At 54.0% G+C, this 25825-nt stretch overlaps 3 protein-coding genes across 6 annotated transcripts in view; 1 reads left to right on the top strand and 2 right to left on the bottom strand.

Moving 5' to 3' along the window:
- The window catches only part of LOC122384459 (E3 ubiquitin-protein ligase RNF113A-like), a 42584-nt gene extending 33304 nt beyond the window's left edge, over positions 1 to 9280 (bottom strand). The window contains exon 1 of one of the 4 annotated variants that reach the window (XM_043371855.1): positions 9164 to 9280. The gene's annotated coding sequence lies outside the window, so the exon portion shown is untranslated. Of the gene's footprint in view, positions 1 to 9037 lie in introns of all 4 variants that reach the window. The other 3 variants (XM_043371854.1, XM_043371852.1, XM_043371851.1) reach the window with 3 other exon arrangements.
- LOC122384460 lies at positions 1348 to 4645 on the bottom strand. Its single transcript, XM_043371862.1, has 2 exons — positions 4062 to 4645; positions 1348 to 1989 (listed from the first exon to the last, which is right to left on the bottom strand). Exons 1-2 carry the CDS (start codon positions 4558 to 4560, stop codon positions 1970 to 1972), a joined length of 519 nt encoding a protein of 172 aa, XP_043227797.1. The 5' UTR covers positions 4561 to 4645; the 3' UTR covers positions 1348 to 1969.
- A 2051-nt stretch (positions 9281 to 11331) lies between the features above and the next one.
- Positions 11332 to 25825, top strand: part of LOC122384477 (histone-lysine N-methyltransferase 2D-like) — a 62937-nt gene continuing 48443 nt past the window's right edge. Inside the window, exons 1-10 of the mRNA XM_043371892.1 lie at positions 11332 to 11473; positions 14541 to 14703; positions 14975 to 15187; positions 15880 to 16041; positions 17103 to 17357; positions 17597 to 17736; positions 18093 to 18215; positions 19354 to 19520; positions 20876 to 21066; positions 21363 to 21549. Coding sequence (XP_043227827.1) covers positions 11470 to 11473; positions 14541 to 14703; positions 14975 to 15187; positions 15880 to 16041; positions 17103 to 17357; positions 17597 to 17736; positions 18093 to 18215; positions 19354 to 19520; positions 20876 to 21066; positions 21363 to 21549 — 1605 coding nt within the window. The 5' untranslated portion in view covers positions 11332 to 11469. The remainder of the gene's footprint in view (positions 11474 to 14540; positions 14704 to 14974; positions 15188 to 15879; positions 16042 to 17102; positions 17358 to 17596; positions 17737 to 18092; positions 18216 to 19353; positions 19521 to 20875; positions 21067 to 21362; positions 21550 to 25825) is intronic.

Here is a 25825-nt window from a genome sequence, read left to right on the forward strand (position 1 = left end):
TTTGATTGATTAGTTATTTAAATATTCAATCGTGAAACTATATTCTGGTAGGTTTAGTAGAAATTAGTCCGTGCAACCTTGTATTTAGGGCCTTGATCTAGCGGCACTCCCTTGAACCAACAAAACCGTCAAAAAGTGGATATGAATCGGGCTTAATTCCAGTCACAGTTCAGATATTTCTGAAAAGTAAACTTCATTTTCGTGTGAAGAAATGTTCTGTGCACATTTCTATGTAGCCGGTTTTTTGTTTTATGCCTCACACAAAAAATGAAAGATGAGCAAAGTTTTACTTTCATTTTTTTGCAACATTGCAAACAGAAAATGGAAAATCGGAGTACATAGAATTGTTGTCCACTTTGAGGAGATACGGGTGCCATTCATTTTTTGCGCCTAGTTTGAATGACATTTAATGAATTTCGGCTCAAACTTTTCAGTTTTTCCACCCTTATCGTGCAATATCAACGTGAATATTGCACGGAATCAAACAACTTGTCCAAAGTAAGGTTTGTATACCCATGGAGCAGGTACATGCCAAATTTGAGGCTAATATCTCTATCGGTTTTCAAGATATTGCGGTTTTTCACCTCCCATTGACTTAACATTAACATCGCACCCTTAAACAACACCGGAGAAATTACACCACCCTGTACCAAGCCATTTTCCTGTTCAAATGTATCGGAGAGGCAGCCATTTCTGACTTGAAAGGTTCGGTTATCAAGGTAGGATCGAATGAAGTGCATCATTCGCCCTCTGAAACCAAGTGCGTGCATCTTGGTCAGCAGGGCCGCCGTCGAAATAAGATTATACGCATTCTTAAAATCCAAGAATACAGCTAAAGTATACCGGTTGTAAAAGAAGCCCTGTCTAACATTGGACTCCAGTCGTAGTAAATGATCAGCTGTGCTCCGTCCCTTCCGAAATCCGCATTGAATGGCTGAAAGCATTCCTCCGTTTTCAATAAACCACGCCAGCCGTCTGGTAACCATTCGTTCCATGACCTTACTGAAGCATGATGTAAGCTGTATAGGTCGGTAAGATTCGGGTTGGTGACTTGGCTTCCCGGGATTAAGGATCGGCACCATAATGGAATGTTTCCAAGTGTCGGGAAGACGCTCTGAAAGCCAAATGTAATTAATCAGCTTTAGGATCTGTGTCAATTGCTCATCATTAAGTTGCTTAAAAAACATGTAGTGAATCTTATCAGGCCCAACAGAGGTATTTCCACAATGGGAAACTGACCATCTCAATTCATCAATAGTAAACATGTCATTGTAGCACTCGTCGTTGTCGCTCGCAAACGATGGAAGCTGTTCGAGCAAAATGAAGTACACAGACGCTCAGTCGGTTCCAGACTGTTTATTGCCGACACACAGGCCGTCCTCGGCCCGAGCGCTGACGCCACCGCAGCCCCAGGCTATCCATGACACCGGGAAGACGCGCGGCCCCGGCTTGGGTCAGCGCAGGCTGCCCCGACCCGGCTACCCGGGGCCCTGGCTTTGGGCGCGGTCTACCGCATCCCTCCACCACAGATATTTGGGCGAAATCTCTATCGTAGCCTAAACGCCTGGGCGCCCGGCGCTGGTCGCTCGACCGGAGCGCCCGGCCTGGACGGTCGCCGCCGACGGGTACATCACATGGCACTGCAGCGGGCGGAGCTGCCGGCACAACACTGGGTGCTAACTCTACATCATCAAACCCTTCCGCCCCGTTCGTCACGCGCATCCTCACACAATCTACATGTCTACGCAACAAATTCCCACTCTCCAAACAAACGACCACTTCGGTTTCCTTGCGGCTTACCACAACCGCTGGCAGCCAACGCACTCCCTCCACCCCGCTCAGTCTGTCCACCGCCGACACGTACACGGCATCACCGGGCACACAGTGGCGCTCCTTAGCCCCGCGGTCCGCCGAGCTCTTCTGAGCGCACTGACGTTGCTCCACACGTCGACGCAAGTCCGGGCGCAGGCTATCCAGATGCGTCCGGAACTGCCGACCGAGAAACAGCTCAGACGGGGATCGCATAGTCGTGCTATGCGGGGTGGCACGGTATTTAAACAAAAAACGCGACACTTTACACAACACGGAACCGGTTTTCTGACGAGTAAACCCGTGTTTAAACGTCTGAACAGACTTCTCGGCCAAGCCATTGGACTTTGGCGAGTATGGCGGAGTGGTAATGTGCCGAACACCATTCTCCTCACAGAACATTTTAAAACCAGCGCTAACTAAACATTGAGCATTGTCAGACACGACGGTTTTCGGCAACCCCCACCGGGCATATAGAACACGGAGCGCTTCTACTGTAGCCTCTGTGGTCGCCGCTCGCAGCGGACACACTTCCATCCACTTTGAGAACGCATCGACTACTACCAGAAACATATGTCCATTCAGGGGGCCACAGAAATCCATGTGAACACGCTCCCACGGGGCAGCCGGCCAGGCCCACGGGTGCAGCGGCGAGCTAGGCTCTCGGTTACGCTGCGACTGACACGCGACACACTTACGCACCGTATCCGTGATCTCGCCATCCATCCCGGGCCACCAAACGTACATGCGTGCGAACGATTTGGACCTGCTCTCCCCATTATGTCCCTCATGTATCAACTCCAAGACCGCCTTCCGGCCCTGCCGCGGAATGACGATCCTAGACCCCCACATCACACACCCGTCCTGCAGGCTAAGTTCTCCTAACCGCGCCTTATACGGACGGAGCTCAACCTGTTCTACGTCCACCTCTGGCCAGCCGTTCTGAACAAACTGATACACCTGGGACAGCGTCGGGTCTCTGGCGGTCCAAAGACGGATCTGATCTGCGGTGACCGGCGAGGAGTTGAGAAACTCAAGTAAGTTTATGAGCTCAGCGGGACACGGAGACTCTGCTGACAGACACGGCACGGGAAGCCGACTCAGCGCGTCACAGTGAGGTATTTTACTACCCGCCACGTGCTGCAGCCGGTAATCATACCCCGCCAGAAGCATCGCCCATCGCATCACACGGGGCGATGCCATCACCGGAAGCGACTTCTGTTCCCCAATCAGTCCCAACAGAGGTTTATGGTCCGTGCGGATCACGAATGACCGACCGGCCAAGAAATAATTAAATTTCTTGACCCCGCTCACCACAGCCAGGCCCTCCCTGTCCGTCTGTGAGTAACGAGCCTCTGTACTGTTCAAAGATCGGGAGTAAAATGCCACCGGTCTCTCGCCGTCACCATGTACCTGGCTCAGAATGCACCCGATTCCCACGGGGCTGGCGTCGCACGTCAGGACCACGGGGAGGGACGAGTCAAAATGAGCCAGTACTGCGGGTTTCAGCAGCAATTCTTTTGCTGTCTGAAAAGCACGCATCTCGGTCTCAGACCACACCCACGGTGCATCACGTCGCAGTAAGCGGTACAGGGGTGAGAGCACGGACGCCAAGTTCGGTATGAACTTTGCATAATAGTTGATCAGACCGAGCCACGATCTCAACTTCGAGACGTTCTGCGGCTCCGGCGCGTTACGGATGGCAGATACCTTCTCCTCAGTCGTCTCGACACCGCGCGCGCTGATCCTGAACCCCAGATACTCGACACTGGGCACGCCGAAACTGCATTTGTCCCGGTTTACTCGGAGGCCGGCGTCACTGAACCGCCGCAGAACCTCCCGGAGGGCACGGTTATGCGCCTCCATGTCACGGCCGGTGATGATCACATCATCTAAAAAGACTCCCACGCCCTCGATGCCAGCCAACAACGTCTCTATCGTCCGCTGGAACAAACTCGGCGCTGCCGAGTACCCAAAACTGAGCCTGGTCGGCCGCAGCAAGCCGCGGGGCGTGTTCAGAGAGAGATACTGACGCGACTCTTTCTCCAACACCAGCTGATTGTACGCTGACTTAAGGTCACATTTCGAGAACACTGTCCCCCCGGTCAGTCGCGACATTAAATCCTCGATGCGAGGGAGGGGGTATTGATCTGCCCTAGCCGCCTTATTCACAGTCAAGCGGTAGTCGCCACACAACCTCACACCCTTTCCCCCAGCCTTAGGCACCACCACGAGCGGTGCAGCCCACTTACTATGTGCGACGGGTTCCCAGAGTCCTTGTTTCACTTGCCGATCCAGCTCCTGCTCCACTTGATCCCGATACGCCAACGGGACGACGCGCGGTTTGAAAAACCGGGGTTGGACGTCTGGATCGACATCCACCGTGACCGGCTCACCTCTGAAGCATCCCAGCTCCCCGTCGAACACGTCTGGGAACTCAGCCAGCACCGCGTCCACCCGCGAGCTGGCCGCCATGACGCACACTGACGACCAGTCCAGCCGAATGCGAGCGAGCCAATCACGCCCGAACAGGCACGGACCGCCACCGCGAACGATCACGAGCGGCACACGGACCGATGTGTCACCATACTGCACATCGACCATCACCTGACCGCACACACCGATCGGTTCACCGCTATATGTTTTCAGAGTCTGCTCACAGCGCTCCATGGGCGGACCGCCGGTCGGCCAGAGCCTCTTGAACGCGCGCTCCGAGCAGACGGAGACGGCAGCTCCCGTGTCGAGCTCCATCTCCAGCAACTTGCCGTTCAGCCGCACCGGAACGATGTACGGCCCGCAGCGCTGAGGCCGCCTCGGTGCCACTCCCTCAGCTCCCTCCGTGCGTTGCACGCCGCCGCCGGGCCCGCCGGCAGACTCACGATCAGCCGAGCGCCCCGCGCCACTGCCAGCTGCCGCCGCCGCCGCGCCAGAAGCAAGAGCGCCGACCATAGGCTCATCGGAGCCACCCCCGTGGGGTTCACTCGCAGCAAACGTAGCAGCGCCCATACTCACGCCGCCACCAGCTGCGCACCGCTCGACTGTGTCCTCCGAGCGAGCGGCCGCGGCCTCCGAGAGCGGCGAGACACCGGCACTGTAGACTCCGAACAGAGCATACACATCCTCCTCCACTCTCTCCGGGCTCCCCGGCTCCGCCGCAGCTGCACCGGAAGCTGTGGAATGCTCTGCCGACTCCACTTGAACCGCCCGGACCGCCGGCGTGCGCCGTCGGCAGGCCACTCGCAAGTGACCCACCTCCCCGCAAGAAAAACAGCGCCGGAAGCGAAACGGACACACGGCCGGCTCGTGTCCTCTCTGCCGGCAGCGGTGACACTGAGCTCGAGCGCCACCCGTCGCCGCCACTCGGGACGGACTCTGCCGCGGTCGGCGCTCCTCCACCCGATGGACGGGCTGCAGATCCGCTCGCTCTGATGACACGGGACTGCTGCGATTCAGCTCACTGGCGTTGGCAGCCGCCGATTCGAACGCCTGAGCGATCGCGAGCGCAGAGCTGAGAGTGAGATCCTCCGTGCTGAGCAGTCTGGACTGAAGTCTGGGATTCCGGATTCCACAGACCAGCCGATCTCGGAGCATTTCGTCGAGCACCTCCGCGCTGAACTGACATGGCCGCGCCAGTCGCCTCAGAGTCGCAGCATAAGCTGAGACTGACGCACCGTCCTCGCGATCACACGTATGAAACCGGTAACGTGCCAAGATCCGAGACGGCGACGGCTCAAAATGCTCCGACAGCACCTTTACCAGGTCTCCATACTTCACGTCTGTCACTGAGGCCGGAGCGATCAAATCCTCCAACAGCGCAAACGTCACCGGCCCGATAGCACTCAGGAAAATCGCGCGGCGTTTCACGTGTTGTGACGCGTCAACATCGTTCGCCACAAAATACTGTTCCAGCCTCCGAGTATAACCACCGAAACACTCAACACCCGCGTCGAACTCGGGCGCCCGGGCCAGCGCCATACCACACGTGAGTTCGGTCCTCGTCGCCACTGAAGTACACAGACGCTCAGTCGGTTCCAGACTGTTTATTGCCGACACACAGGCCGTCCTCGGCCCGAGCGCTGACGCCACCGCAGCCCCAGGCTATCCATGACACCGGGAAGACGCGCGGCCCCGGCTTGGGTCAGCGCAGGCTGCCCCGACCCGGCTACCCGGGGCCCTGGCTTTGGGCGCGGTCTACCGCACAAAACACTCTCTCTTTCCCTAAAGGCAGCTCTATAATTAATGGACGCCGACATCCCCGAGAAGAAATTCCCGAGCACGTCAGCGACTTCTTTGGGATCGTCTGTCATATTGCCATTGATGCATAATACGGGCAATGGCCGCTGGTAGCGCTCCTTCTTTGTAAAACGCCGTATTATGTCCCATAGTTGTCGCATAGGGGTGGTATGTTTGAACATATGTAGCAGTTTCTCCCAAGAGTCCCGTTTTGCCTGTCTAATAATTCGCCTTGCTCTTGTTTTAGCAGCTTTATATTCCATGAGGTGTAAAGTTTGGTGGCTACGACGAAACCGGTTGAGTGCTCGTCGCCGACTACGAATCGCCTCTTTACATTCCTCAGTCCACCATGGACAAGTGTACTTTGAGTTGTTCCGTTTCATAGGTACGCTATCCTCCGCAGCCCTCAGTAAGGCTTCGGTCATAGCTGTGCAGTTTTCCATTCCTAATCCTTCACAAAATCGTAAGTCGCACTTCTCAGTAAATTCAGACCAGTTGGCCTTATTAGTATTCCATCCCGTGAAATCTGTGTTCCGACGGGTGTCAGTTCCAGGCAGATCAAATGTTATGTATATTGGGCAATGATCACTGGAATATAGATCAGAGTCGGTACACCATTGCAAGTACTGACCTATATTACCCGTGCTCAATGTTAAATCAATATGGGACCATAGTCCAGAGTATTCATCGAGCCGTGTCGGGCTGCCATCGTTAAGAATATTCAGTGCGTGTTGACGAATAACTCGTTCCCATATGACTCCTCTCTGGTCACATCGATCTGCGCCCCACATGTAATGTCGGCTGTTAGCGTCTGTACATATAATAAAAGGTTGTGGCAGCTGGCTCACCAGACCACTGAGAACCTGCTGCGAAAGACGCTCGTTCGGCGGAAGGTACAACGAACAAATACACAGCCGACATCTGCCAGTTGGGACCGATATTACAACAGCTTGTAGACAAGTATTCAGATTTATCTGACAATGGGGATGTTTATTGTTAACATAAATACTGACTCCTCCCTGTCTCCTGTCCGTTTTGGGAAATGCGTTATAAAGCGTGTAATTATTAAGGCGGAAATCATAAGGATCATTAGGGAGAAAATGTGACTCTTGGATGCAAATCACATCTTTGCCTTTTTCCAGTAGCACAGGTTTAATCTCCGGCCATTTTCCAATCATTCCACGAGCATTCCATTGCATGATGGTAAAACTCCTCACACTATTAACCATAACGCTGTTTCTAACTAACTATTCGACAGAAAAGAACCCAGCACGGTCAAGGTCACCTTTGCGCTCGTTCTCGGCTCTGAGGTCGGGCTCACGCCGCGCCCCAGGACCGGGCCCACGCCTAGCCCCGGGGCCGGCCCGCCGACCTCGCGATAACATCGGGTCACGTGACCCATCCCACTGCCCCGGGCGCCGGTCGAACCATCCCGGCTCCGACAGAACACGCCCGTTTCGTCAGCCCCGCCGCCAAACCGACCCAAAAAAGGATCGCCTGGCAGACTGACGACGACCACCACAAAATCAAATATAACACATGAGATACTGAAACCAGACACCAGATGCAAATCAGGATAAGGAAATAAATAATACATAATCTGGGTACCGACTAAAACCTGCGACAAACGCAGGCAACTGAAATCACTGGAAATAATTGTTCGATATTTGCCAGAAAAAACCACAAACACAGAAATGATGCTTTTGCTGGGTATTGTCTAAGAGTTGGGGGGATGGGAATTGTTTTGCCAACACTGTTTGGACGAAGGAAGTCGCGAAGCACTTTGGGCCCGCTGCATTGGTTTGAGCCGACCACGTTCACCTCGCCCTGGGGCTCGAGTGAATCGAGTCAGCTCGGGGGACGGCGAAATCTCGTCATCCCCAGTCAGTGCTGGAAGGACAGGCATGTTGCCTCCCTTCTTTCCCTTGCCCTTCCTCACAGTTTGCCACTTCCCAATCTCCTTGTCAAAGCCAGTCACTGGTCTTTCATCTGAGTCGACATCACCATGTTTTTGAACCTCCATAGAATCACTCTCTGTCTCTATGCATGAAATCTCACCACTACTCTCTACACCCTGTGCACCGCTGTCAGTGATGCAGGCAGACTCTGTCTCCTTGTCTGTGCCTTTGGGATCCAATTGTTTGCCCAGAACCTGCTTGAGCAAACCTACCAGCTCTGTCACTGCATCTTCAAGCTTACCCACCCTGGTTTTCAGTTCCTCCTCCTGTGGGGATGAGCTCTGTGGTACCTTAAGGACCTCAGAATATGATTTTGGACTCTGTTTCTGTGCTTGTTCCTCAAATTTTTTCCTCGCCTCCCCAAAGGAAATGTCTTGTTCTACTTTCATTCTACATATTGCCCTCTCTTTGACCCATATCTCACACCTCCTATCCTGACAGGAGTGGCCACTCTTGCCACAGTTGATGCACTTTGGAGTGCACTCTCCCTCATGACTCGGTTCCCCACAGACAAGACACACACGATCATCCTTGCATGTCGTTTCAGAATGGCCAAATTAACCACATTTGTAACACATCATTGGATTTGGGATGTACTGGTCAACTTTGTAAGTGACATAGTTTAAAGAAATCCTAGAAGGGCAGGTGGGGGTATCAAAAGTTAGAAGGAGTGTTGCTGTCCTTTCAGTGCGCCCATTGACCTTCCTTGTGAACCTTTTGACCTTTGTGACACCAAACTCTTTCAACCACCCAGCTACTTCCTCCTCAGACAGTTCCATCAGGTCGTGGGCCCGCATGATACCCCTGGAGGTGTTGAGCCGTTCATCCCTGATCACCTGACACTCCTCACCTGCAAACATTTGAACTTTCAGAAGCTTGGAAGTCTGAGACTCATTTTTTGTCCTCATCAGCAGCCCACCATCAGCCAAGAGGCTAGCTTTAGCCAACCTATCATCAGGTCCCAGTATCCCTCTGATTCCGAGCTGAACCCAAGGCCATCCCTTTGATTTAAATGAAACATCAGATAACAACTTTACCTTCAAGAAAGACCCTGTGTTGTTGGACTCTCCTCCGTCAAAGAAAAACTCGTCAGGTCGCACCCGCTTTACGGGCCGCCTCCGATCCATCACTGCATCACCTCTTACTTCAAAGAAAGAACTTGCCTTGCAAACGAAACAAAAAATAGAAACCAATGTACCCAAACTCCAACACCCTCAGTAACGCGCGAGAGATCGCAGCTAAACTCGAGCTCCCCTCCGCCGACGTCTCGCACACGAATGTTACCTACATCTCGCAAAATTCCTTTGCGCAGCTTTTGCCTGTACTGCGTAACTATTGTCATAATTTAGTGAAACTAAAAACACAGACTATTTCTAATGGTAACTGTAAAAAGACTATGCTCTTTTTGTGGTGAAATCATCAAATTCTAAATAAAAGCTAAAGTTATTAAATTTGATAATACTTAATTGCACAATTTTTCACATGTTTACATTTGAATAATTTTCAATTTTTAATTTTTTATGACATAGTTTACAAATACGTCATTTGCATCCTAAAAATTTACAGCAGTAGTTTAGTGATCGATTGATCGACAAATGGTGAACGACGCTGCGTCGTAGTTGTCGACAAATTCATTGTGTAGGAAGTTTTTATTGTTTTATATTTTATGGTGGTAATTATGCCAGTGTTGGGCGGATTTTCGTAATTTCAAGCGAATCATGGCAACTCAAACTTCATAGTGCAGAAACGGAAATGAAGATGATGACATCGCCTGTATAAATCTTACAAGTAATGTAATCTTGAATTTCAAGGATCCATTATCATTATTGTTATTGGTATGAGAAGGCTGAGCTCAACTCAAACTTCTTCAACTATGGCATGAAATGAATATATGAGGAAGTGTGCTAATACACATTTCTGTGCTTGAATCTTGGGTAAAAGTATACATTAAGTCCGAGTGACTGTTAAAAGATAGTTTTCATATTCTTACATTATTTGACATCCTGAATCCAAAAATGATACGTATATGTCCTGGAAATCAAAGAAAAACATAATCAAACCTGACCTAACCTTACCTATTTACCTACAACCTACCAACCTACAACCTACAAACCTACAACCTAACCTAACCTAACCTACAAACCTACAACTTAAAACCTAAAACCTACAAACCTACAAACCTACAACCTAACCTAACCTAAAACCTAAAATTTTTGATGTTACATATTTGTATCAACAGCGTCACAATTGTCCACTCGGACCTAATATATACTAATACCGAATCTTGTTCAGCATGTCTCAACTCCATTGTGGAAGCTACTAGCATGGGTTTTGGCATCATTTGCATCTTTTCAAAAAAAAGATCTGCCATTATTTATCATTTTTCTTATAAAGCACATGGAAATAGTTTAAGCAATAGTGGGACACCAGTGAAAACAGGGCGGCTGAGGGCATATTTGGTCACATGGCTATTGAGAAGTTTTCCCCTCTCTACGTCTTCTACACTGTGGTTGTCACGTGGTTTGTGCGAGTGAATTTCAAGAGCCTGGATTAAATCGCCCCAGGCGCCCTGTTTTCACAGTCATCCCAAAAATGAGCATACTATGATGACATCACTGGCTTGAGTGGCTGCAACAGGCAGCTGGCACCTGATGTCTTTACGATGGCTCAAAATGTCAATGAATTTAAGGTAGACTTTGCTTTTGTGTCACTGAGGTCAGAATCAAGTAAGCAGATCTGTCCATGGTAAACTAATTATGCATGACATTGCCATGCAAGTTCTACAACATCAGATAGTACCTATCTGATGTCTCATTGTTGTAAGATATAGTTCCAAAATTTATAAATGCAGTTATAAGGAGTTATTCATATAATGAAGCTAGGCTATGTTAACTTTCCTCAGGTTTATTTTTGCCCAGTTTGCTGGCTAGAGTGTGCTAAGTAGAGAAATATACTAGGAGCCTAACTTTGGAAAACATGAACTATAGTTCAAGTAAGGATGTGCTTTTCATTTTGATAAAGTAGATGCCTGCATGTTTGCATGATGTGATTTACAGTACATGGCTCATTCTGCATGGTTCATTGGCATTGTGTACTACCTACTTATCCATCATGAGGGAGGCTTGCTAGTTGAAGATATAGAAGTGGCATATATATTTGTTAACCCTGATAAGCCAGGGAAGATCAGTCTACTAAAACTATTACAAAAATGGCCTGTTGATGTTGACTTAAATAGTATTTTCAAAGGTGCCCTTTGCAGCATATCAATCTAACAGCTGTCTTCTCCTTCTGCAGGATGTCTGAGGAGCAGCACTCGGCAGCTGCAGCCGCCGCCGCCGCGGCAGGTGGCGCGGCCCGGTCGGCGGCGCCGCCGCCGCCGCCGCCCATCCTGCCGCCGGCGCCGCCGGCGCCCACCGGCCGCCCGCTGGGAGCCATCAGCGTCACTATCCCCGAGCCGCCCACCTCCGACATGGGTGAGCTGGAGCGTCATTTAAAAACTAGTTACTACACTGCCTACATTGTCTTTGGTTTGGTCAGATCGTAACAAGAACCTGTGTACCATTCTCCACGTTTGATACTGCAGGAAAGGTTTGAATTAGGTACCATTTCAGATATCACACAAAACAGTTTTTGACGAAAATGTTTATTTATTGCAACTTTATCGCTTGCCCTGTAACCCTCGTCCGTATTGGAGTTTTGCCAGCCGCGAAAGTATAGAGGGGGGGGGGGGCGGAGGAGGAGTTTTGCCGTTCAGCCCCTGATCGAGCTAGAGCTTCGCGGAAAAAACGAGCGTGCTGCCCGTGACGAGAGGAAGCCGATGATACCTAATTGTTAAGCCCTAGGTCATTGGTTTACCTTCTAGGTCGCCTGTCCCGTAGCTCAGTTGGTAGAGCATTGGACTCCCGGTAGTGAGAGCCCGGGTTCGAGACGCTCCGGCGCTCGATATTTGAGACTCCTGACGGGGATGGTCTGCGGTTGGTGGGAGCAGCTGCAGCCAGTTGAAGTCAGTTGAGTGGGACAGGCCGTGTCCGGCTTTGAAGGGCACGTAAAACTTTGGCATCTAAATTCTCCCGTTACCCGGAATTGCGCGATCGGATGGTAGGGGTCGGGGTCTACGGAACAAGCTCTGCTTAGCGTGGACTCCGGCTCTGTCAATCCGTCCATTCAAACATTCGAGCTAAATTTATAAAAAAAGGTCAGGCCAATGACCTGGAAGGTATTTGGTTTACCTTCCAGGTCAGGCCAATGACCCAAAAGTCGGGAAAATCGGGACCTGTTGGAACTTCGTAAAAGGAGGCTGTGAAGTTTTTTTTTCCGGGATGCTGATCACGAATTTCATGTCAGTTTTGATCAAAGATGATGTCTTTATGCATTTGGGACAGATCGGATCAGGTCAGGTCAGGTCAACCTGCAGTAGGTGTCATGCTGGCTTTCCGTAGTGGATGCCAACCACCAATGAGTTGACAGCTTCGTGGCATGTTACGAAGGCACCGAAGCTTCTTCGTAAATGTTCAAATGGATGGTAAAGGCCGCCCCACACTGAAACTCGCATGCGGGTTGCGGGTTTCGAGTTTGCAGGCATAGTACTAATTCATAGAGTGATTAGACCGTCCCCTTATGGTAACTTCATGAATGCGGTGAAGCCGGTACACCTTCAGAAAATTAAATATGGTCGCAATACCAGCGCAACGAACCAAAATTCGACTCCAATGAGAAACCCGCAACCCTCGCAGAACTCGCAGATCTCGCAGCGAGGAAAATCGAAAGTTGACTCAAAGTCAACTTTTGGAATGCGATGCAAGGTGGCTCGCAAGCTAAAAACATGCAGATTCGCTTGTTGGATGGTAGTGTGGGTCACTCAGCATAGATTGCATTATTTAATTTTGAAGAAACCCGAAAACCCAAAAACCCGCAACCCGCATGCGAGGTCCAGTGTGGGGCGGCCTTAAGTTCGAAATCAGCTCCTAAACTACCCGAGATCATCAAAGGTTAATGACCTTGACCTGACCTTCACGTGATTTTGACACACAACATAATGCATTGGACCAATATCATTTCACATGTTCGTTTACAACAATAAAAGACGGGAAAATGCGCGAATAATTAGGCGACATACGCCGAATCGCGATTCCGGCCAAACATGGTCTCGAGAAATAGGTCACAGGTCAAAGGTCATGTGGGTTAGGGTCATGCAATTTTCAGGGTAGGTGCAAAATTGATCAACTCGAGAGTACTGAAAGCTTCGTTGCGATCGGCTGCTTTTCGCACGAGTTGTTCGTGAAAAACCGGGAGGGGAGGGGCTCCATTAGTCGAGGGTTAACCCTCGTTAGCCCTCGCAACTTACACCCGAGGGGGGGGGGGGACGGAACCTGCCTCGGTATTTCGCGAATAACTTAACGCTTCAAGCAGCTGATCGCGAGGAAACTTTCAGTACCTTCGAGTTGATTAATTTTACACCTAGGTACCCTGAAAATTTAACGACCCTGACCCAAATGATCTTTGAGTTGTGATCTGTTTCACGAGACCATGTCAAACCTGAATCGCGATTCGTCTTATGTCATCGCACATTTTCCGCGCGTTTCTAGACTTCTTGTGGTTGTAAGCGTTCCAACGTTCCACATATGAAATGTTATTTGTCCCATGCATTATGGTGATTGTCAAGGTCACGTGAAGGTCAGGTCATGGTCATTGACCTTAGATGACTTTGGCTGACTTTTATAGCTTTAGATGTCTCCAGGGCAGTTTCTGGAGCTAATTTCAAATTTAGCACCCATTTGAACATTTACGAAGTAGTTTTGGTGCCTAGTTACATGTAACGAAGCGGTTGACACCTACTATGGATAGCTGGCAAGACGCCTACTGGTTGACCTGACCTGACCTGACCCGACCTACCTCAACTCAAATGCATGAATGCATCGTCTTTGATAATCTTTGATATCGTCTTTGATAAGACTTATTGGAATTCGTAATCAGGTCTCCCTAAAAAAAAACAATAACAACCTCACCAACTACGATGCTTTATCAGGTGATCCCGATTTTCCCAACTTTTGGTTCATTGACCTGACCTGGAAGGTCAACCAATGACGTAGGACTTAAACAAATTTGGTAGCATCGGCTTCCCCTCGTCACTGACATTTGGCAACACATTCGTCTTTTTCAGCGAAGCATTAGCTAGATCAGGGGCCGAAGGGCAGGGGATCTATCGGCCGGACCCCCTCCCCCATACGCTGGACGCTATAAAAAGGCCAATACAGGCGAATGATAGTATTACGTTGTGTGGAAATCATTAACGATGACAAGGTAAAACAAATTGCAAACATATGAAAACAACTTCTGTGACAGTAATACAACAGTTCCTATCTCATCTCTTAATCACTGTCACAAGTTCCATACAGCTGGCTGCGGACACTCCCTCACTGCTGTCAGATCGTGTGTGTGTGTGTGTGTGTGTGTCGTGTCTTACCCGGTATGTGACCGTGTCTCAGCCGGCCGTGTTCCGTGCTGTGTGCCCCGTTCATGTGACCGTCTCCCGGTGCCCAGACGCGGCGTCGGCGGGCGGCTCTGGCGGCGAGCTGTTCCACCAGCCGGCCGGCTACCTGTCGCCGGGCGCGCTGCGACGCGGCCCCGGCCGGCCCAAAAAGGACCTGGTCAGCCCCGTCGACCAGCGGCGCACCATCGGACTCAAACTCAAACGGCTCAGCAGGTAACCACCGAGCGATGGAGCATCGGGAGCGGAGCAAACTTCTCCCCGTGGAGCATTTGTTCATGATTCACGATCAGATTGTCGGTAGGGTCTGCACATTTGAAATGTTTATGATTTTTGGTTGAATATATGTTTCTCAATTGATGAATATGGATTACAGTAGGCACTTTGCCCTGTACATTGATGTCGCTCATGCGTGAAATTATTACCCTTCAAGATTTTCCACTGTTCCTGTCCGCCCCGGTATAACCAGCCCTCTCGGTGCCCGCAGCGGGACGTACGTGCGCGGCGGCGGCCGTGGCGGCGCGCGCAGCCGGCGCCGCTCGGAGCCGCTGGTGTCCCCGCTGCCGGTGGGCGGCCTGGCCGAGCCCTGGGGCGACAGCTCGCGCGACGCCGAGGACGACGGCTCCGACTCGAGCTCAGTGCAGAGCTCGCTGGACCGGTCGGCCAGCTGCGACGAGTCGCTCGTCTTCCTCGAGCAGTGGTGAGCGGCGGCGACGGCCACTGCGGGAGCGTAGAATCCTCTGTGGTGTAGAGCCCGTGAGGGAATGGGAAGAGGAGTAGAAAAGTAGTCGAGTAGTCTAGTGGTAGTGCGGTAAGGGTGCGGCTGGGGGATGTTTTTATAGCATGCGAGCGAGAGGTAAACGGCTGATAAATCTCGTGTGAACGTAGTTTTTAATCGCTCATTCCTTCTCAATGCTCACTGATTGACGCTTTGCCATATTACTTGTCAAAGTTGTAAAACTGCAGATCATTGGAAATCAAAATTGCTATGTAGCTTTTCAAATAGTTTCGTTTTAGCTGTGAACGTTCCGCAGAAAAGAGCAATGCATTGTAGTACGTAGTTATATTAATTCGACCAAGCTTCGCACCATTAGGATGCGAGTCTTCGAAAGTCTCCTTCCACCAGCTGTCGTCATCACTCCTCAGAGCGGCGGCTTCCCCGCCTCTTAATTCCCAATCATTGACGGATTCATCCTCCGAAACAGTCCGGGCTGCCCGTCTCCGTCCCGGTCTCACGGCGCGCTTCTCCACAGGCCCGGCAAGGTGTGCGCCCCCTCAGTAGTATAACCTGCTCCACCCTCTCACGGCGGGCGTCTCCACAGGCCGGGCAAGGTGTGCGCCCGCCGCCCTGTCAGTAGTTAGTGTAACCTGTCACGTCTCGCGTCTCCTCAGGCCGGGCAAGGTGTGCGCCCTCTGTAACTTAAGCGAGCGCAGCGTGCTGGGTCAGGGAGAGATGCGCTGCGTGCAGCTGGCCCCGGCCGGCGGCGACGGAGCCGAGGCCACCGCAGCCGCCGACCCTGACCGAAAGTCCATTCTGAAGACCATCGTCAAAAAGTGGGTGCAGTGAGTGGTGTTGTCAGTGTGATGCGTGGTTTATTCGTACTTAAGAAGCGTTGTGGTCATTTTCGTTTAGCTGTTCAGTAGAAGTAGATGCGAGCACCATTCGCACCGCCATGCTGCTTAGTTACTGGAAATCCCAACGCTCTCACTAGCCAGTATCCTAGCTGGACGTACTAACATTTTTTGTTGATTTTTCTGCTTTTTTAAAATACTGACCGATTCCGGCGTTTTTTTTTAACCATATCTTTTAGAACCAGCTTCGTAGTAGATTTATCTGTGACCGACTATATATGCATCACATCGTCTGATATTTGTCAACTGACAAACATCATTTCCTATGTCTGGGTATCGTCCCACTCTGGTAACCTTCTCGCTGCCCCAAAGTACAGGGTGACACAAAAAAGCGGTCATCACCAAAATTCGAATAACTTCGGAAGTTTTATTCAGATCATCACCAAACTTCGGCCACTTTAGGTCACACCTATGTAGCAGACATCCACCAAGTTTCAAGTCTTCACTACGAATACTTTTAGTACAGTGTGTGTTTTACGGACGCTCCACAATGTGCTCCAGGTGAGCGCCCCGGCGCTGCAGGGCGTAGGCACACCTGCATCCGGCGGGCAAAGTTGCCGATAACCCGATAAGAATAACGTTTCAGGGGTAGCACACCACCTGAGCACTGTCTCCAGAGGCCATTGCACTCTGTAAAGTGCACAGCTATCGGGTTATCGACAACTTTGCCCGCCGGATGCAAGTGTGCCTACGCCCTGCAGCGCCGTGGCGCTCACCTGGAGCACATTGTGGAACGTCAGTAAAGCACACACTGTACTAAAAGTATTCGTAGTGAAAACTTGAAACTTGGTGGATGTATGCTACATAGGTGTGACCTTAAGTGGCCGAAGTTTGGTGATGATCTGAATAAGAATTCCGAAGTTATTCGAAATTTGGTGATGACGGTTTTTTTGTGTCACTCTGTATATCTCCTAACCAACAATACAACACCAGCTGTCTGACCGCCCATCCCTGACCGCCCCCGCCCGCCGCTGCTGCCGCAGAGAGAAGACGTGCGGCTCGCCGCGCAAGGAGGCGCTGCTGGCCGACGAGGCCGGCTGTGACGAGCTGGCCGCCGTCGGGTACGCGGCGCCGCCGCCGGCCGAGCTGCTGCGCGACGAGGCCGGCGCGTGCTTCGTGCACGCCGGCTGCGCGCTGTGGTCGCGCGGCGTGCGCTCAGAGGACGGCGGCGTGACCCTGGAGGGCGTCGGCCGGGCCGTGGCGGCCGCCGCCAACGTGCGCTGCCACTACTGCCACCGGTGGGTCTGACGGGAGACGCGAGGAGAGGGAGAAGAGCTGAATTGAGCGAAATTTGAATGTTGAAAGACTTACACTAATTTTCAACGTTCATATTTTTCAATTTTATTTTGAACACGATGAATGAGTCAACATATTGTACATATTTAGTTGTAGTTGTATCAAAGCTATTGCTTGTCAGACTATGATGGAACGAGGCCGGCCATGACCTGCCCTGACCTGTGACCTGCTGTGTCCCCAGGTTCGGCGCGTCCCTTTACTGCGCGGTGGACGAGTGTCCGGCCGTGTTTCACATGCCGTGCGCCGCCGCCTCGGCCGCCTTCCAGAACATCAACCACCACCAGGTGTGGTGTTTCACCCACCTGGACCGGGTGCCACCAGGTGAGACTACCCTCCGTGTTACCTTGTCCGTGTTACCCCCTCGGTGTTACCCCTACGTGTTACCCCTCTGTTGAGACTTCGCCATCCGTTGCGCCGCGATGTCTTGTGTCAAACTGTAGAACAAGCTGGAGAACGAGATGTAAATTGTCTCATAGTCCAGTTAGACAGAGGATGGGTCGGTTCGCCAACATTTTTGCCTTTAATGCTTGTTATTGTCACGTGAAAGGCTTCTGGATGTGCCAAATGACACGTCAACGGCACCAGCTTCGTACCGGGGCAGTTTAAACCGTCGTGAACATTTGTTGAAATGCGCTCCTTCCTCACATTTAAGACGTCCGACTGCTCTCTGTCCACAGAGGGCAAGGACACGTGTATCAACTGCGACGACTCGGGGAAGATGGCCTCGATGCTGTTCTGTTCGTCGTGCGGAACCCACTTCCACGTGGACTGCACCACGCCGCCGCTGCCCGACAACCCCAGTGAGTTGTCCCGACTCTGTGTGCCGTGTGTTTGCCAGTCAGTCTGGTGCGCCAGAGGTGTGCCGTGACTGTCCACAAGCCTGCCTGTCAGCAGTGCACTGGTCTCACAGCGACACCGCTCATTTACCATCCGCTCTCTGCTGACTTCCTAGTCAGTTTTCCCAGTCAACGGTAATCCTTTCCCTGTACCTCTGCTGACTGGCTTCCCCGAGTTATGAGGTCCCGACTCAGGTGACCTTCTGACCTCATGCTAACCCCCTGACTTGGCTCTCTTCCCAGATATCCGCTCCGGCTGGCAGTGTCCCGGCTGGCGGTGTCCAGTCTGACCTCTCTGACCCCTCTGACCTCCCTGCCCTCTCCTCAGATATCCGCGCCGGCTGGCAGTGTCCCGGCAGGCAGTGTCCCGGCTGGCAGTGTCCCGGCTGGCAGTGTCCAGTCTGACCCCTCTGACCTCCCTGCCCTCTCTGACCTCTCTGCTCCGTCCCACAGATATCCGCGCCGGCTGGCAGTGTCCAGTCTGACCCCTCTGACCTCTCTGACCTCTCTGACCCCTCTGACCTCTCTGACCCCTCTGACCTCCCTGACCTCTCCTCAGATATCCGCGCCGGCTGGCAGTGTCCCGGCTGCAAGGTGTCCCGGCTGGCAGTGTCCCGGCTGACATCTCTGCTCCGTCTCACAGATATCCGCGCCGGCTGGCAGTGTCCCGGCTGGTAGTGTCCCGGCTGGCAGTGTCCAGTCTGACCTCTCTGACCTCCCTGCCCTCTCCGCAGATATCCGCGCCGGCTGGCAGTGTCCCGGCTGGCAGTGTCCCGGCTGACCCCTCTGACCCCTCTGCCCTCTCCGCAGACATCCGCGCCGGCTGGCAGTGTCCCGGCTGCAAGGTGTGCCAGCACTGCCGGCAGTGTCCCGGCTGGCAGTGTCCCAGCTGACCTCCCTGCCCTCTCCGCAGATATCCGCGCCGACTGGCAGTGTCCCGGCTGCAAGGTGTGCAGTCTGACCTCTCTGACCCCTCTGACCTCCCTGACCTTCCCTCAGATATCCGCGCCGGCTGGCAGTGTCCCGGCTGTCAGTGTCCCGGCTGACCTCACTGACCCCTCTGACCTCACTGAACCCTCTGACATCTCTGCTCCGTCCGCAGATATCCGCGCCGGCTGGCAGTGTCCCGGCTGCAAGGTGTGCCAGCACTGCCGGCAGCCGGGTGAGGAGGGTCGCCAGCTGTGCTGCGACGCCTGTGACCGGGCCTTCCACATCTACTGCGCCCGGCCGGCGCTCGGCTCGCTGCCCAAGAGCGGCTGGAAGTGCCGGGTGAGAGGCGGAAGGGGCCGGCAGGCTGGGGAGGCGGGTGGTGGGGAGAGACTGACCGGTCCGGGGACGCGGATGGTACTGTTTGGCTCCAGTACTGTGCTAGAGAGGGAAGATGTAACACAGCTTCGGGACATGGCTCTGTGACACACCTGCTATTTGGACCCAGCCGGGATATAGTGATTGACGCGAGTCAAGTGTTCATGATGCTGCTGAACTTTGGATGACCGAGCTAAAAGGAAAATTCGTTGTGGTTGACGTGATTTGTGGAAGTGTTGCAAATATGACGGCTAATGGACAGTGACACCTGACAGCTCTTTCATCAGATTTGTTCACCAAACCGGGGTCACTGTCGGAGCAGTGGGCAGTCCCGTCACTGTGTGGTCGCTCATCACTGTCCACGGTCCTGCCGACCGTTCGTCCGTGTCCTTCGGTTCGTTCGCTGCAGTCGTTCGCTCGCCTTTCGCAAGTGGTTATCTGTGGGCGTCCGTTCTATCTGAGGACTGTCTGAGGGCTGTCTGAGGGCTGCCTGAGGGCTATCTGATAGCCCTCAGATCTGAGGACTACCTGAGGGCTGTACCGACCTGCTGGCCTACTAGTACTGACGCCTTCCTTATGCCGCCGCTCGGCCCGTTCGACCCTGCCCACTGCCCAGTGTACTATGTGGCTCTCCATCTATGTGTGTAACTGACGCCCTCTCCGTGTCTACTCCGCCAGTACTGCCGCGTGTGCAGGGACTGCGGCGCGCGCACGGTGTACTAACTGACACCCTCTCCTGTGCCCCCCCCCCCCTACTCCGCCAGTACTGCCGCGTGTGCACGGACTGCGGCGCGCGCACGGTGTACTAACTGACACCCTCTCCTGTGCCCCCCCCCCTACTCCGCCAGTACTGCCGGGTGTGCACGGACTGCGGCGCGCGCACGGTGTACTAACTGACACCCTCCTGTACCCCCTACTCCGCCAGTACTGCCGGGTGTGCACGGACTGCGGCGCGCGCACGGTGTACTAACTGACACCCTCTCCTGTACCCCCTACTCCGCCAGTACTGCCGGGTGTGCACGGACTGCGGCGCGCGCACGGTGTACTAACTGACACCCTCCCCTGCCCCCCTACTCCGCCAGTACTGCCGGGTGTGCAGGGACTGCGGCGCGCGCACGGTGTACTAACTGACACCCTCCCGGCCTGTCCCCCTACTCCGCCAGTACTGCCGGGTGTGCAGGGACTGCGGCGCGCGCACGGTGTACTAACTGACACCCTCCTGTACCCCCTACTCCGCCAGTACTGCCGGGTGTGCACGGACTGCGGCGCGCGCACGGTGTACTAACTGACACCCTCTCCTGTACCCCCTACTCCGCCAGTACTGCCGCGTGTGCACGGACTGCGGCGCGCGCACGCCCGGCGCCGGCGTCAGCTCCCGGTGGCACAACACCTACTCGGTGTGCGACTCGTGCTACCAGCAGCGCAACAAGGGCGTCAGCTGCCCAGTGTGCGGCCGCGCCTACCGGCACTTTGCGCAGAAAACCATGCAGCAGTGCAGCGCCTGCCGACGGTGGGTGCCGCCCCATCCCGCGTGGGAAGGAGGGGGCTGCTGGGAGAGGAACGGGCTCGGTCTAAACTCGTTGCGTCTTGGTCTTCTGGCGCTAGCTAGAGCTTGCCATTGTTTAAGTGTATATGCCGTTGAGCTACTCTAATTCTTGTCAGCATCTTGTCAGCACATATATGTTTGTCATTGTCATGGCTGTCATGTAACGTTATTTACACCGTCACACCATGACTCGGCGCCATGGTGCAGCGCGCAGCTGCCGCCGCTCCGCACGCCGCTGACCCCGCCCGTGGCTCGGCCAGGTACGTGCACACCACCTGTGACCCGGAGGCGGAGCTGGCGGCGGCCGGCGCCGGCTCCTCGGGGCCCTACGTGTGCACCGTCTGCCGCACCGGCGGGCCGCCGCCCTCCGCCGACACCTCCCTGGACGGACACGACGCCGGCGACGCGTCCCAGTCGTCGAGCGGCGCCGCGCACCACTTCCACTTCGTGAGTGTCGGAGGGGCGGTGGGGAGAGAGGGGAGGACTGGGGGTATATCAGCAGAACGACTGATTTGAGCTGTGCGGGACGTCCGCGATACCGGCCGAGCGTCACTATCCCGACTGTCGCTGCTTAAAGACGTGCTTTGTCCATAGCAGTCCGAGGAAGTTTTCTTTGATGCATTCTTTGTTCCAAAGCACAGACTAACCTCGTTTTTAAAAACGCCTTTCATTTAAATATTTTTATTAGTCATAATCATTTAATGATTCTCGCTCACTCGATCCGCGGCGCAGGTAGCAAATTGCTTTTGTAGCGGTCGACTGCTGTATTGAAGGTCACACAGATGACACGAGGCTAGCGCCGCCAAGTGGCGGGTGCCAACAACTATTCACTACACCTTCCCCCTAAAGTCACCTTCTAGCTCCGAGGTCTACCCCGACCTCGGATCAGCGGTGACTGAACAGATCTATCGACATTGCTCAACTTCAGATTGTTGACATGTATGGTTAGCGTTTTTCCCTGTCCATCACGAATACGATAGTTAACGTCAGACACACGACCCACAACGTCAAATGGCCCGCTCCAGATAGGCTGCAGTTTCGGCGACACACCCGCCTGATTAATTGGACGCTTCCAAAACACTCGATCTCCAACTCTGAATGTTCGCACTTTCACACTTTTCGCTCTGTCATACGTCGCAGCTCGCGCCGCCGCCGCTCGACTGGAGGCCTGCCGAGCCCCCTCACGCACTTCGGTGAGCCGACTCATCAACTGTGAGCCAGCCGGTGAGCGCAACGGCGCGTGCAGTACATCGATGGGAAGCCTCGCTCGGCGGCACTGGACCAGCTCAAACGGCGTGGCCTGAGTCGTCTCGCAGATTGTCGTGCGGTAGGCGAAGGCCAGTGATTGGAGGTTCCGATCCCACTGTTGTTTGTTGTCGTCCAGATATGCACGTATCATATTCAGCAGCGTCCTGTTGAACCGTTCCACCATATCCGCTTGAGGGTGATACGGTGATGTGGTCCGATGTGTGATGCCCAGTCTCCCACAAAATGACTTGAAGGACGCGCTCATCCATTGCGTGCCTTGATCTGTGACGAGCTCAGCTGGAATTCCGTATCTGCAGAATACTTCATCCAGCAGCCAGCGTTCTACCGTTGCTGCATCCGTGGTTGGAACTGCCACCAGTTCCGGCCATTTCGTGAAGTAATCCTGACAGACCACAATGAACCGTGCTCCGTTCTCAGCCGTAGGAGATATAGGACCGATGACGTCCAGCGCCACCTTCTGCCACGGCTCCAGCGATGCTGTGTCCACCGGACACAGAGGCGCAGTCGCCACCGGCGTGTCCTTGACTCGGCAACACGTCAGACACGCCTTCACGTACTTCTTTACGTCCATCACCATTCCAGGCCAGAAGTAGCGCTCCTGGATGCGATGCAGCGTCCTTCTTGATCCAGGGTGGCCTGCCAGGGGCTCATCGTGTAGAGATGTGATTATTCCCCTTCTCTGTGATGCAGGTACTACCAGTTGCTCTCCCCACTTTGGATGAACGTGGCAAAGCATGCCGCGTTGATTCACCTTAAACGCTGACGGCTGCTGTCGTTGAAGCTGCTGAAGTTTGCTGTCAGTTCTCAGCTCCACCTTCCAGTCATCCAAACTGGCCACAGATGGCGCTCCGATCGGGGCTACAGGTGACGCTTCTGAGGGTCCAGCGGCTGACTGGTTCGCCGCCTGACTGCGGCTCTGAGTTCCCTGAGTCGAGTCTGGAACCGACCGGCTCAGAGCATCAGGCACTACATGCTGCTGGCCGGAGATGTGGTCGACAGTGAAGTCGAATTCCTGAAGCAGAAGCGCCCAGCGTCCCAGCCGACCAGACAGATCCCTCTTTGACTGGAGCCACAGCAGAGGTCGATGATCGGTGCACAGCCGAAAGTGACGACCGAGCAGCAGGTGACGCCACTTCTTCAGCGCATGCACGATGCCGAAGGCTTCCTGCTCTATGACGGAGTACGCCCGCTGCTGCTTGGAGAACGCCTTGCTGGAAAACTCCACTGGCCGTCCATCCGCCTCGAGAACGCAGCCGATGCCGTCCTGACTGGCGTCTGTGCGGACGGTGAAGTCTGACTTCTCTGTTGGGATAGTCAGCACGGGGCGCGTCATCAGCGTCTGCCGAAGACGAAGGAACGCCGACTCATGCGCTCCGTCCCAGTGAAACGGGCTGCTCTTCTTCAGCAGGTCATGCAGTGGTCGGGCGGTTAGACTGAAGAACGGCACATGAGCTCTGTAGAATCCGCACAGTCCAAGGAACCGCCTCAGTTCCTTCTGGTTCGTTGGCCGCTTGACTGCTTCGATCGTCCGCCTGTGTTCCTCTGTGGGTCGTATGCATCCCTGAGATACGCTGAAGCCTAGGAATGACTCAAGCGATGACGTCATGAATTGGCACTTGTCTCTGTTCAGAGTCAGACCGGCGGACCGCAGCCGCTCGAGCACAAGACGCAAGTGGCCGAGGTGCTCCGTCTCATCACCGCTGAACACACACCAGTCGTCAAAGTACGCCGCGACGCAGGGTAAATCCTTCGTGATACGGTGCATGAGCCGGTTGTACGTGCTGGGTCCATTGCACAAACCGAACGGTAGAACGGTAAACTGCAGCAGTTGCCCATTAAACTGAAACGCTGTCTTCTTGCGATCCTCTTCTCTGAGGGGTATTTGATAATACCCCTGCTTCGCGTCCACCAGTGAGAAGACCCGAGCAGACGCCAGCTTCCTGATGACATCCTCGACAAGAGGCACCGGCTGGCGGTCCTTCACTGTGACGCTGTTCAGTGCCCTGAAATCAATGCAGACACGCGGGACGTCTGAGCCCTTCTTCTTGACCAGCACCACGGGGTTCATATAATCACTGTCACTGGGCTCCACAACCCCATCTCGTAACATCTGATCAATCACCGTCTGCGCTTTATCTTTATACGCGACTGGCAGCCGATACTGTCTCCCTACCACAGGCACGTCAGATGTAGTCACTATTCTATGCTCAATCAGCTGAGTACGGCCAAGACCACTGAATACATCATCAAACTCACTCAACATTTCACCAAGACGCGCACATGGACTAGACACAGATTCGCCCCCCGAATCGCACTCACTCATTAGGTCCTCAGCGCCGACCATGGCGATCTGCGCGAAGCTGCCGAGTTCCTCGTCGGACACCAGCTCCGGCTCGAAGCCGGCCGTAGCCGCCGCAGTCAGGAGGCCGGCGTGCTGCAGCGCCACTCCTCCCTCCGTCTGACGATCACGGAACTGCTGCTGCTCACTGCCACCACTAGATGGCGCCACTCCTCCCTCCGTCTGACGGTCACGGAACTGCTGCTGCTCACTGCCACCGCTAGATGGCACCATCCTCGATGCGGCGGGTCGCACCTCGCGGTGCTGCACGTCAATCAGCGCTCCAAACTTCTGCAGCAAGTCCATGCCCATCACCCCCTGACGGACGTCTGTAACGAAGAAGGCGTGTCGCTCAACTTGATCTTCCAGGCGAACCGAGGCACGGTAGAGTCCGTAGACGTGGAGCTCCGTGCCATTCGCAGCCGTGATACACTGCTCCTTAGCCGGCTCCTGGGGTGAAAACATGGCTGGTAAGCAGCTTACGGTCGCTCCGCTGTCCACCAGTAGCTGAATCCGCTGTCCATCAATCTCGGTGTCGAGATACAGGCGACCGTCCTGGGGCCGGGCGGACAGACCCTTTACCTGCCTCGGCCGCGCACCCCGGGTGCGGCTGCACCGGGCGACCACGTGACCGTGTCCACCGCAGCCCCAACACACCGGTCCGGTGGGCCGCGGCCCCGCCGCCGTCGAGCTCCGGCCTCCGTCCGCCGGTGCAGCTGGAAAGAGCCCGCGGCGAGACGAGCCGGCAGCTGAAACAGTGGGAGTCGCGTAAGAGAGACGCCCGCGCAGGCTCTGGCACATCAGTGCAGTATTCACCACGTCCTCCAGCTTGCGGGATGTGCCGGCGTTGAGAACAGCTGACTGAAGTGGTTCTCGGAGTCCACACACGAAAAAGTCTCGAGACAGCAGCGCCTTGTTGGATGCAGCGAATCGAGGGTAGACTTGTTCCACCAACGAAACAATGCGGTCACGGAACTGTTCCACCTTCTCACCAGACTGCATGCTGGCACGTAGTAGGTCTAACATGTAAGCATCCCGGTAGGGCTCACTGACTCTGGTGAGGTAGCCTTTGATGCGAGCAAATGAAAGAAGGTCGGCCTCTGGACAGTCCGATAG

The sequence above is a fragment of the Amphibalanus amphitrite genome, unplaced genomic scaffold (assembly GCF_019059575.1).
Source record: "Amphibalanus amphitrite isolate SeventyFive unplaced genomic scaffold, NRLGWU_Aamphi_draft 000191F_arrow, whole genome shotgun sequence".
NCBI lineage: Eukaryota > Metazoa > Arthropoda > Thecostraca > Balanomorpha > Balanidae > Amphibalanus > Amphibalanus amphitrite.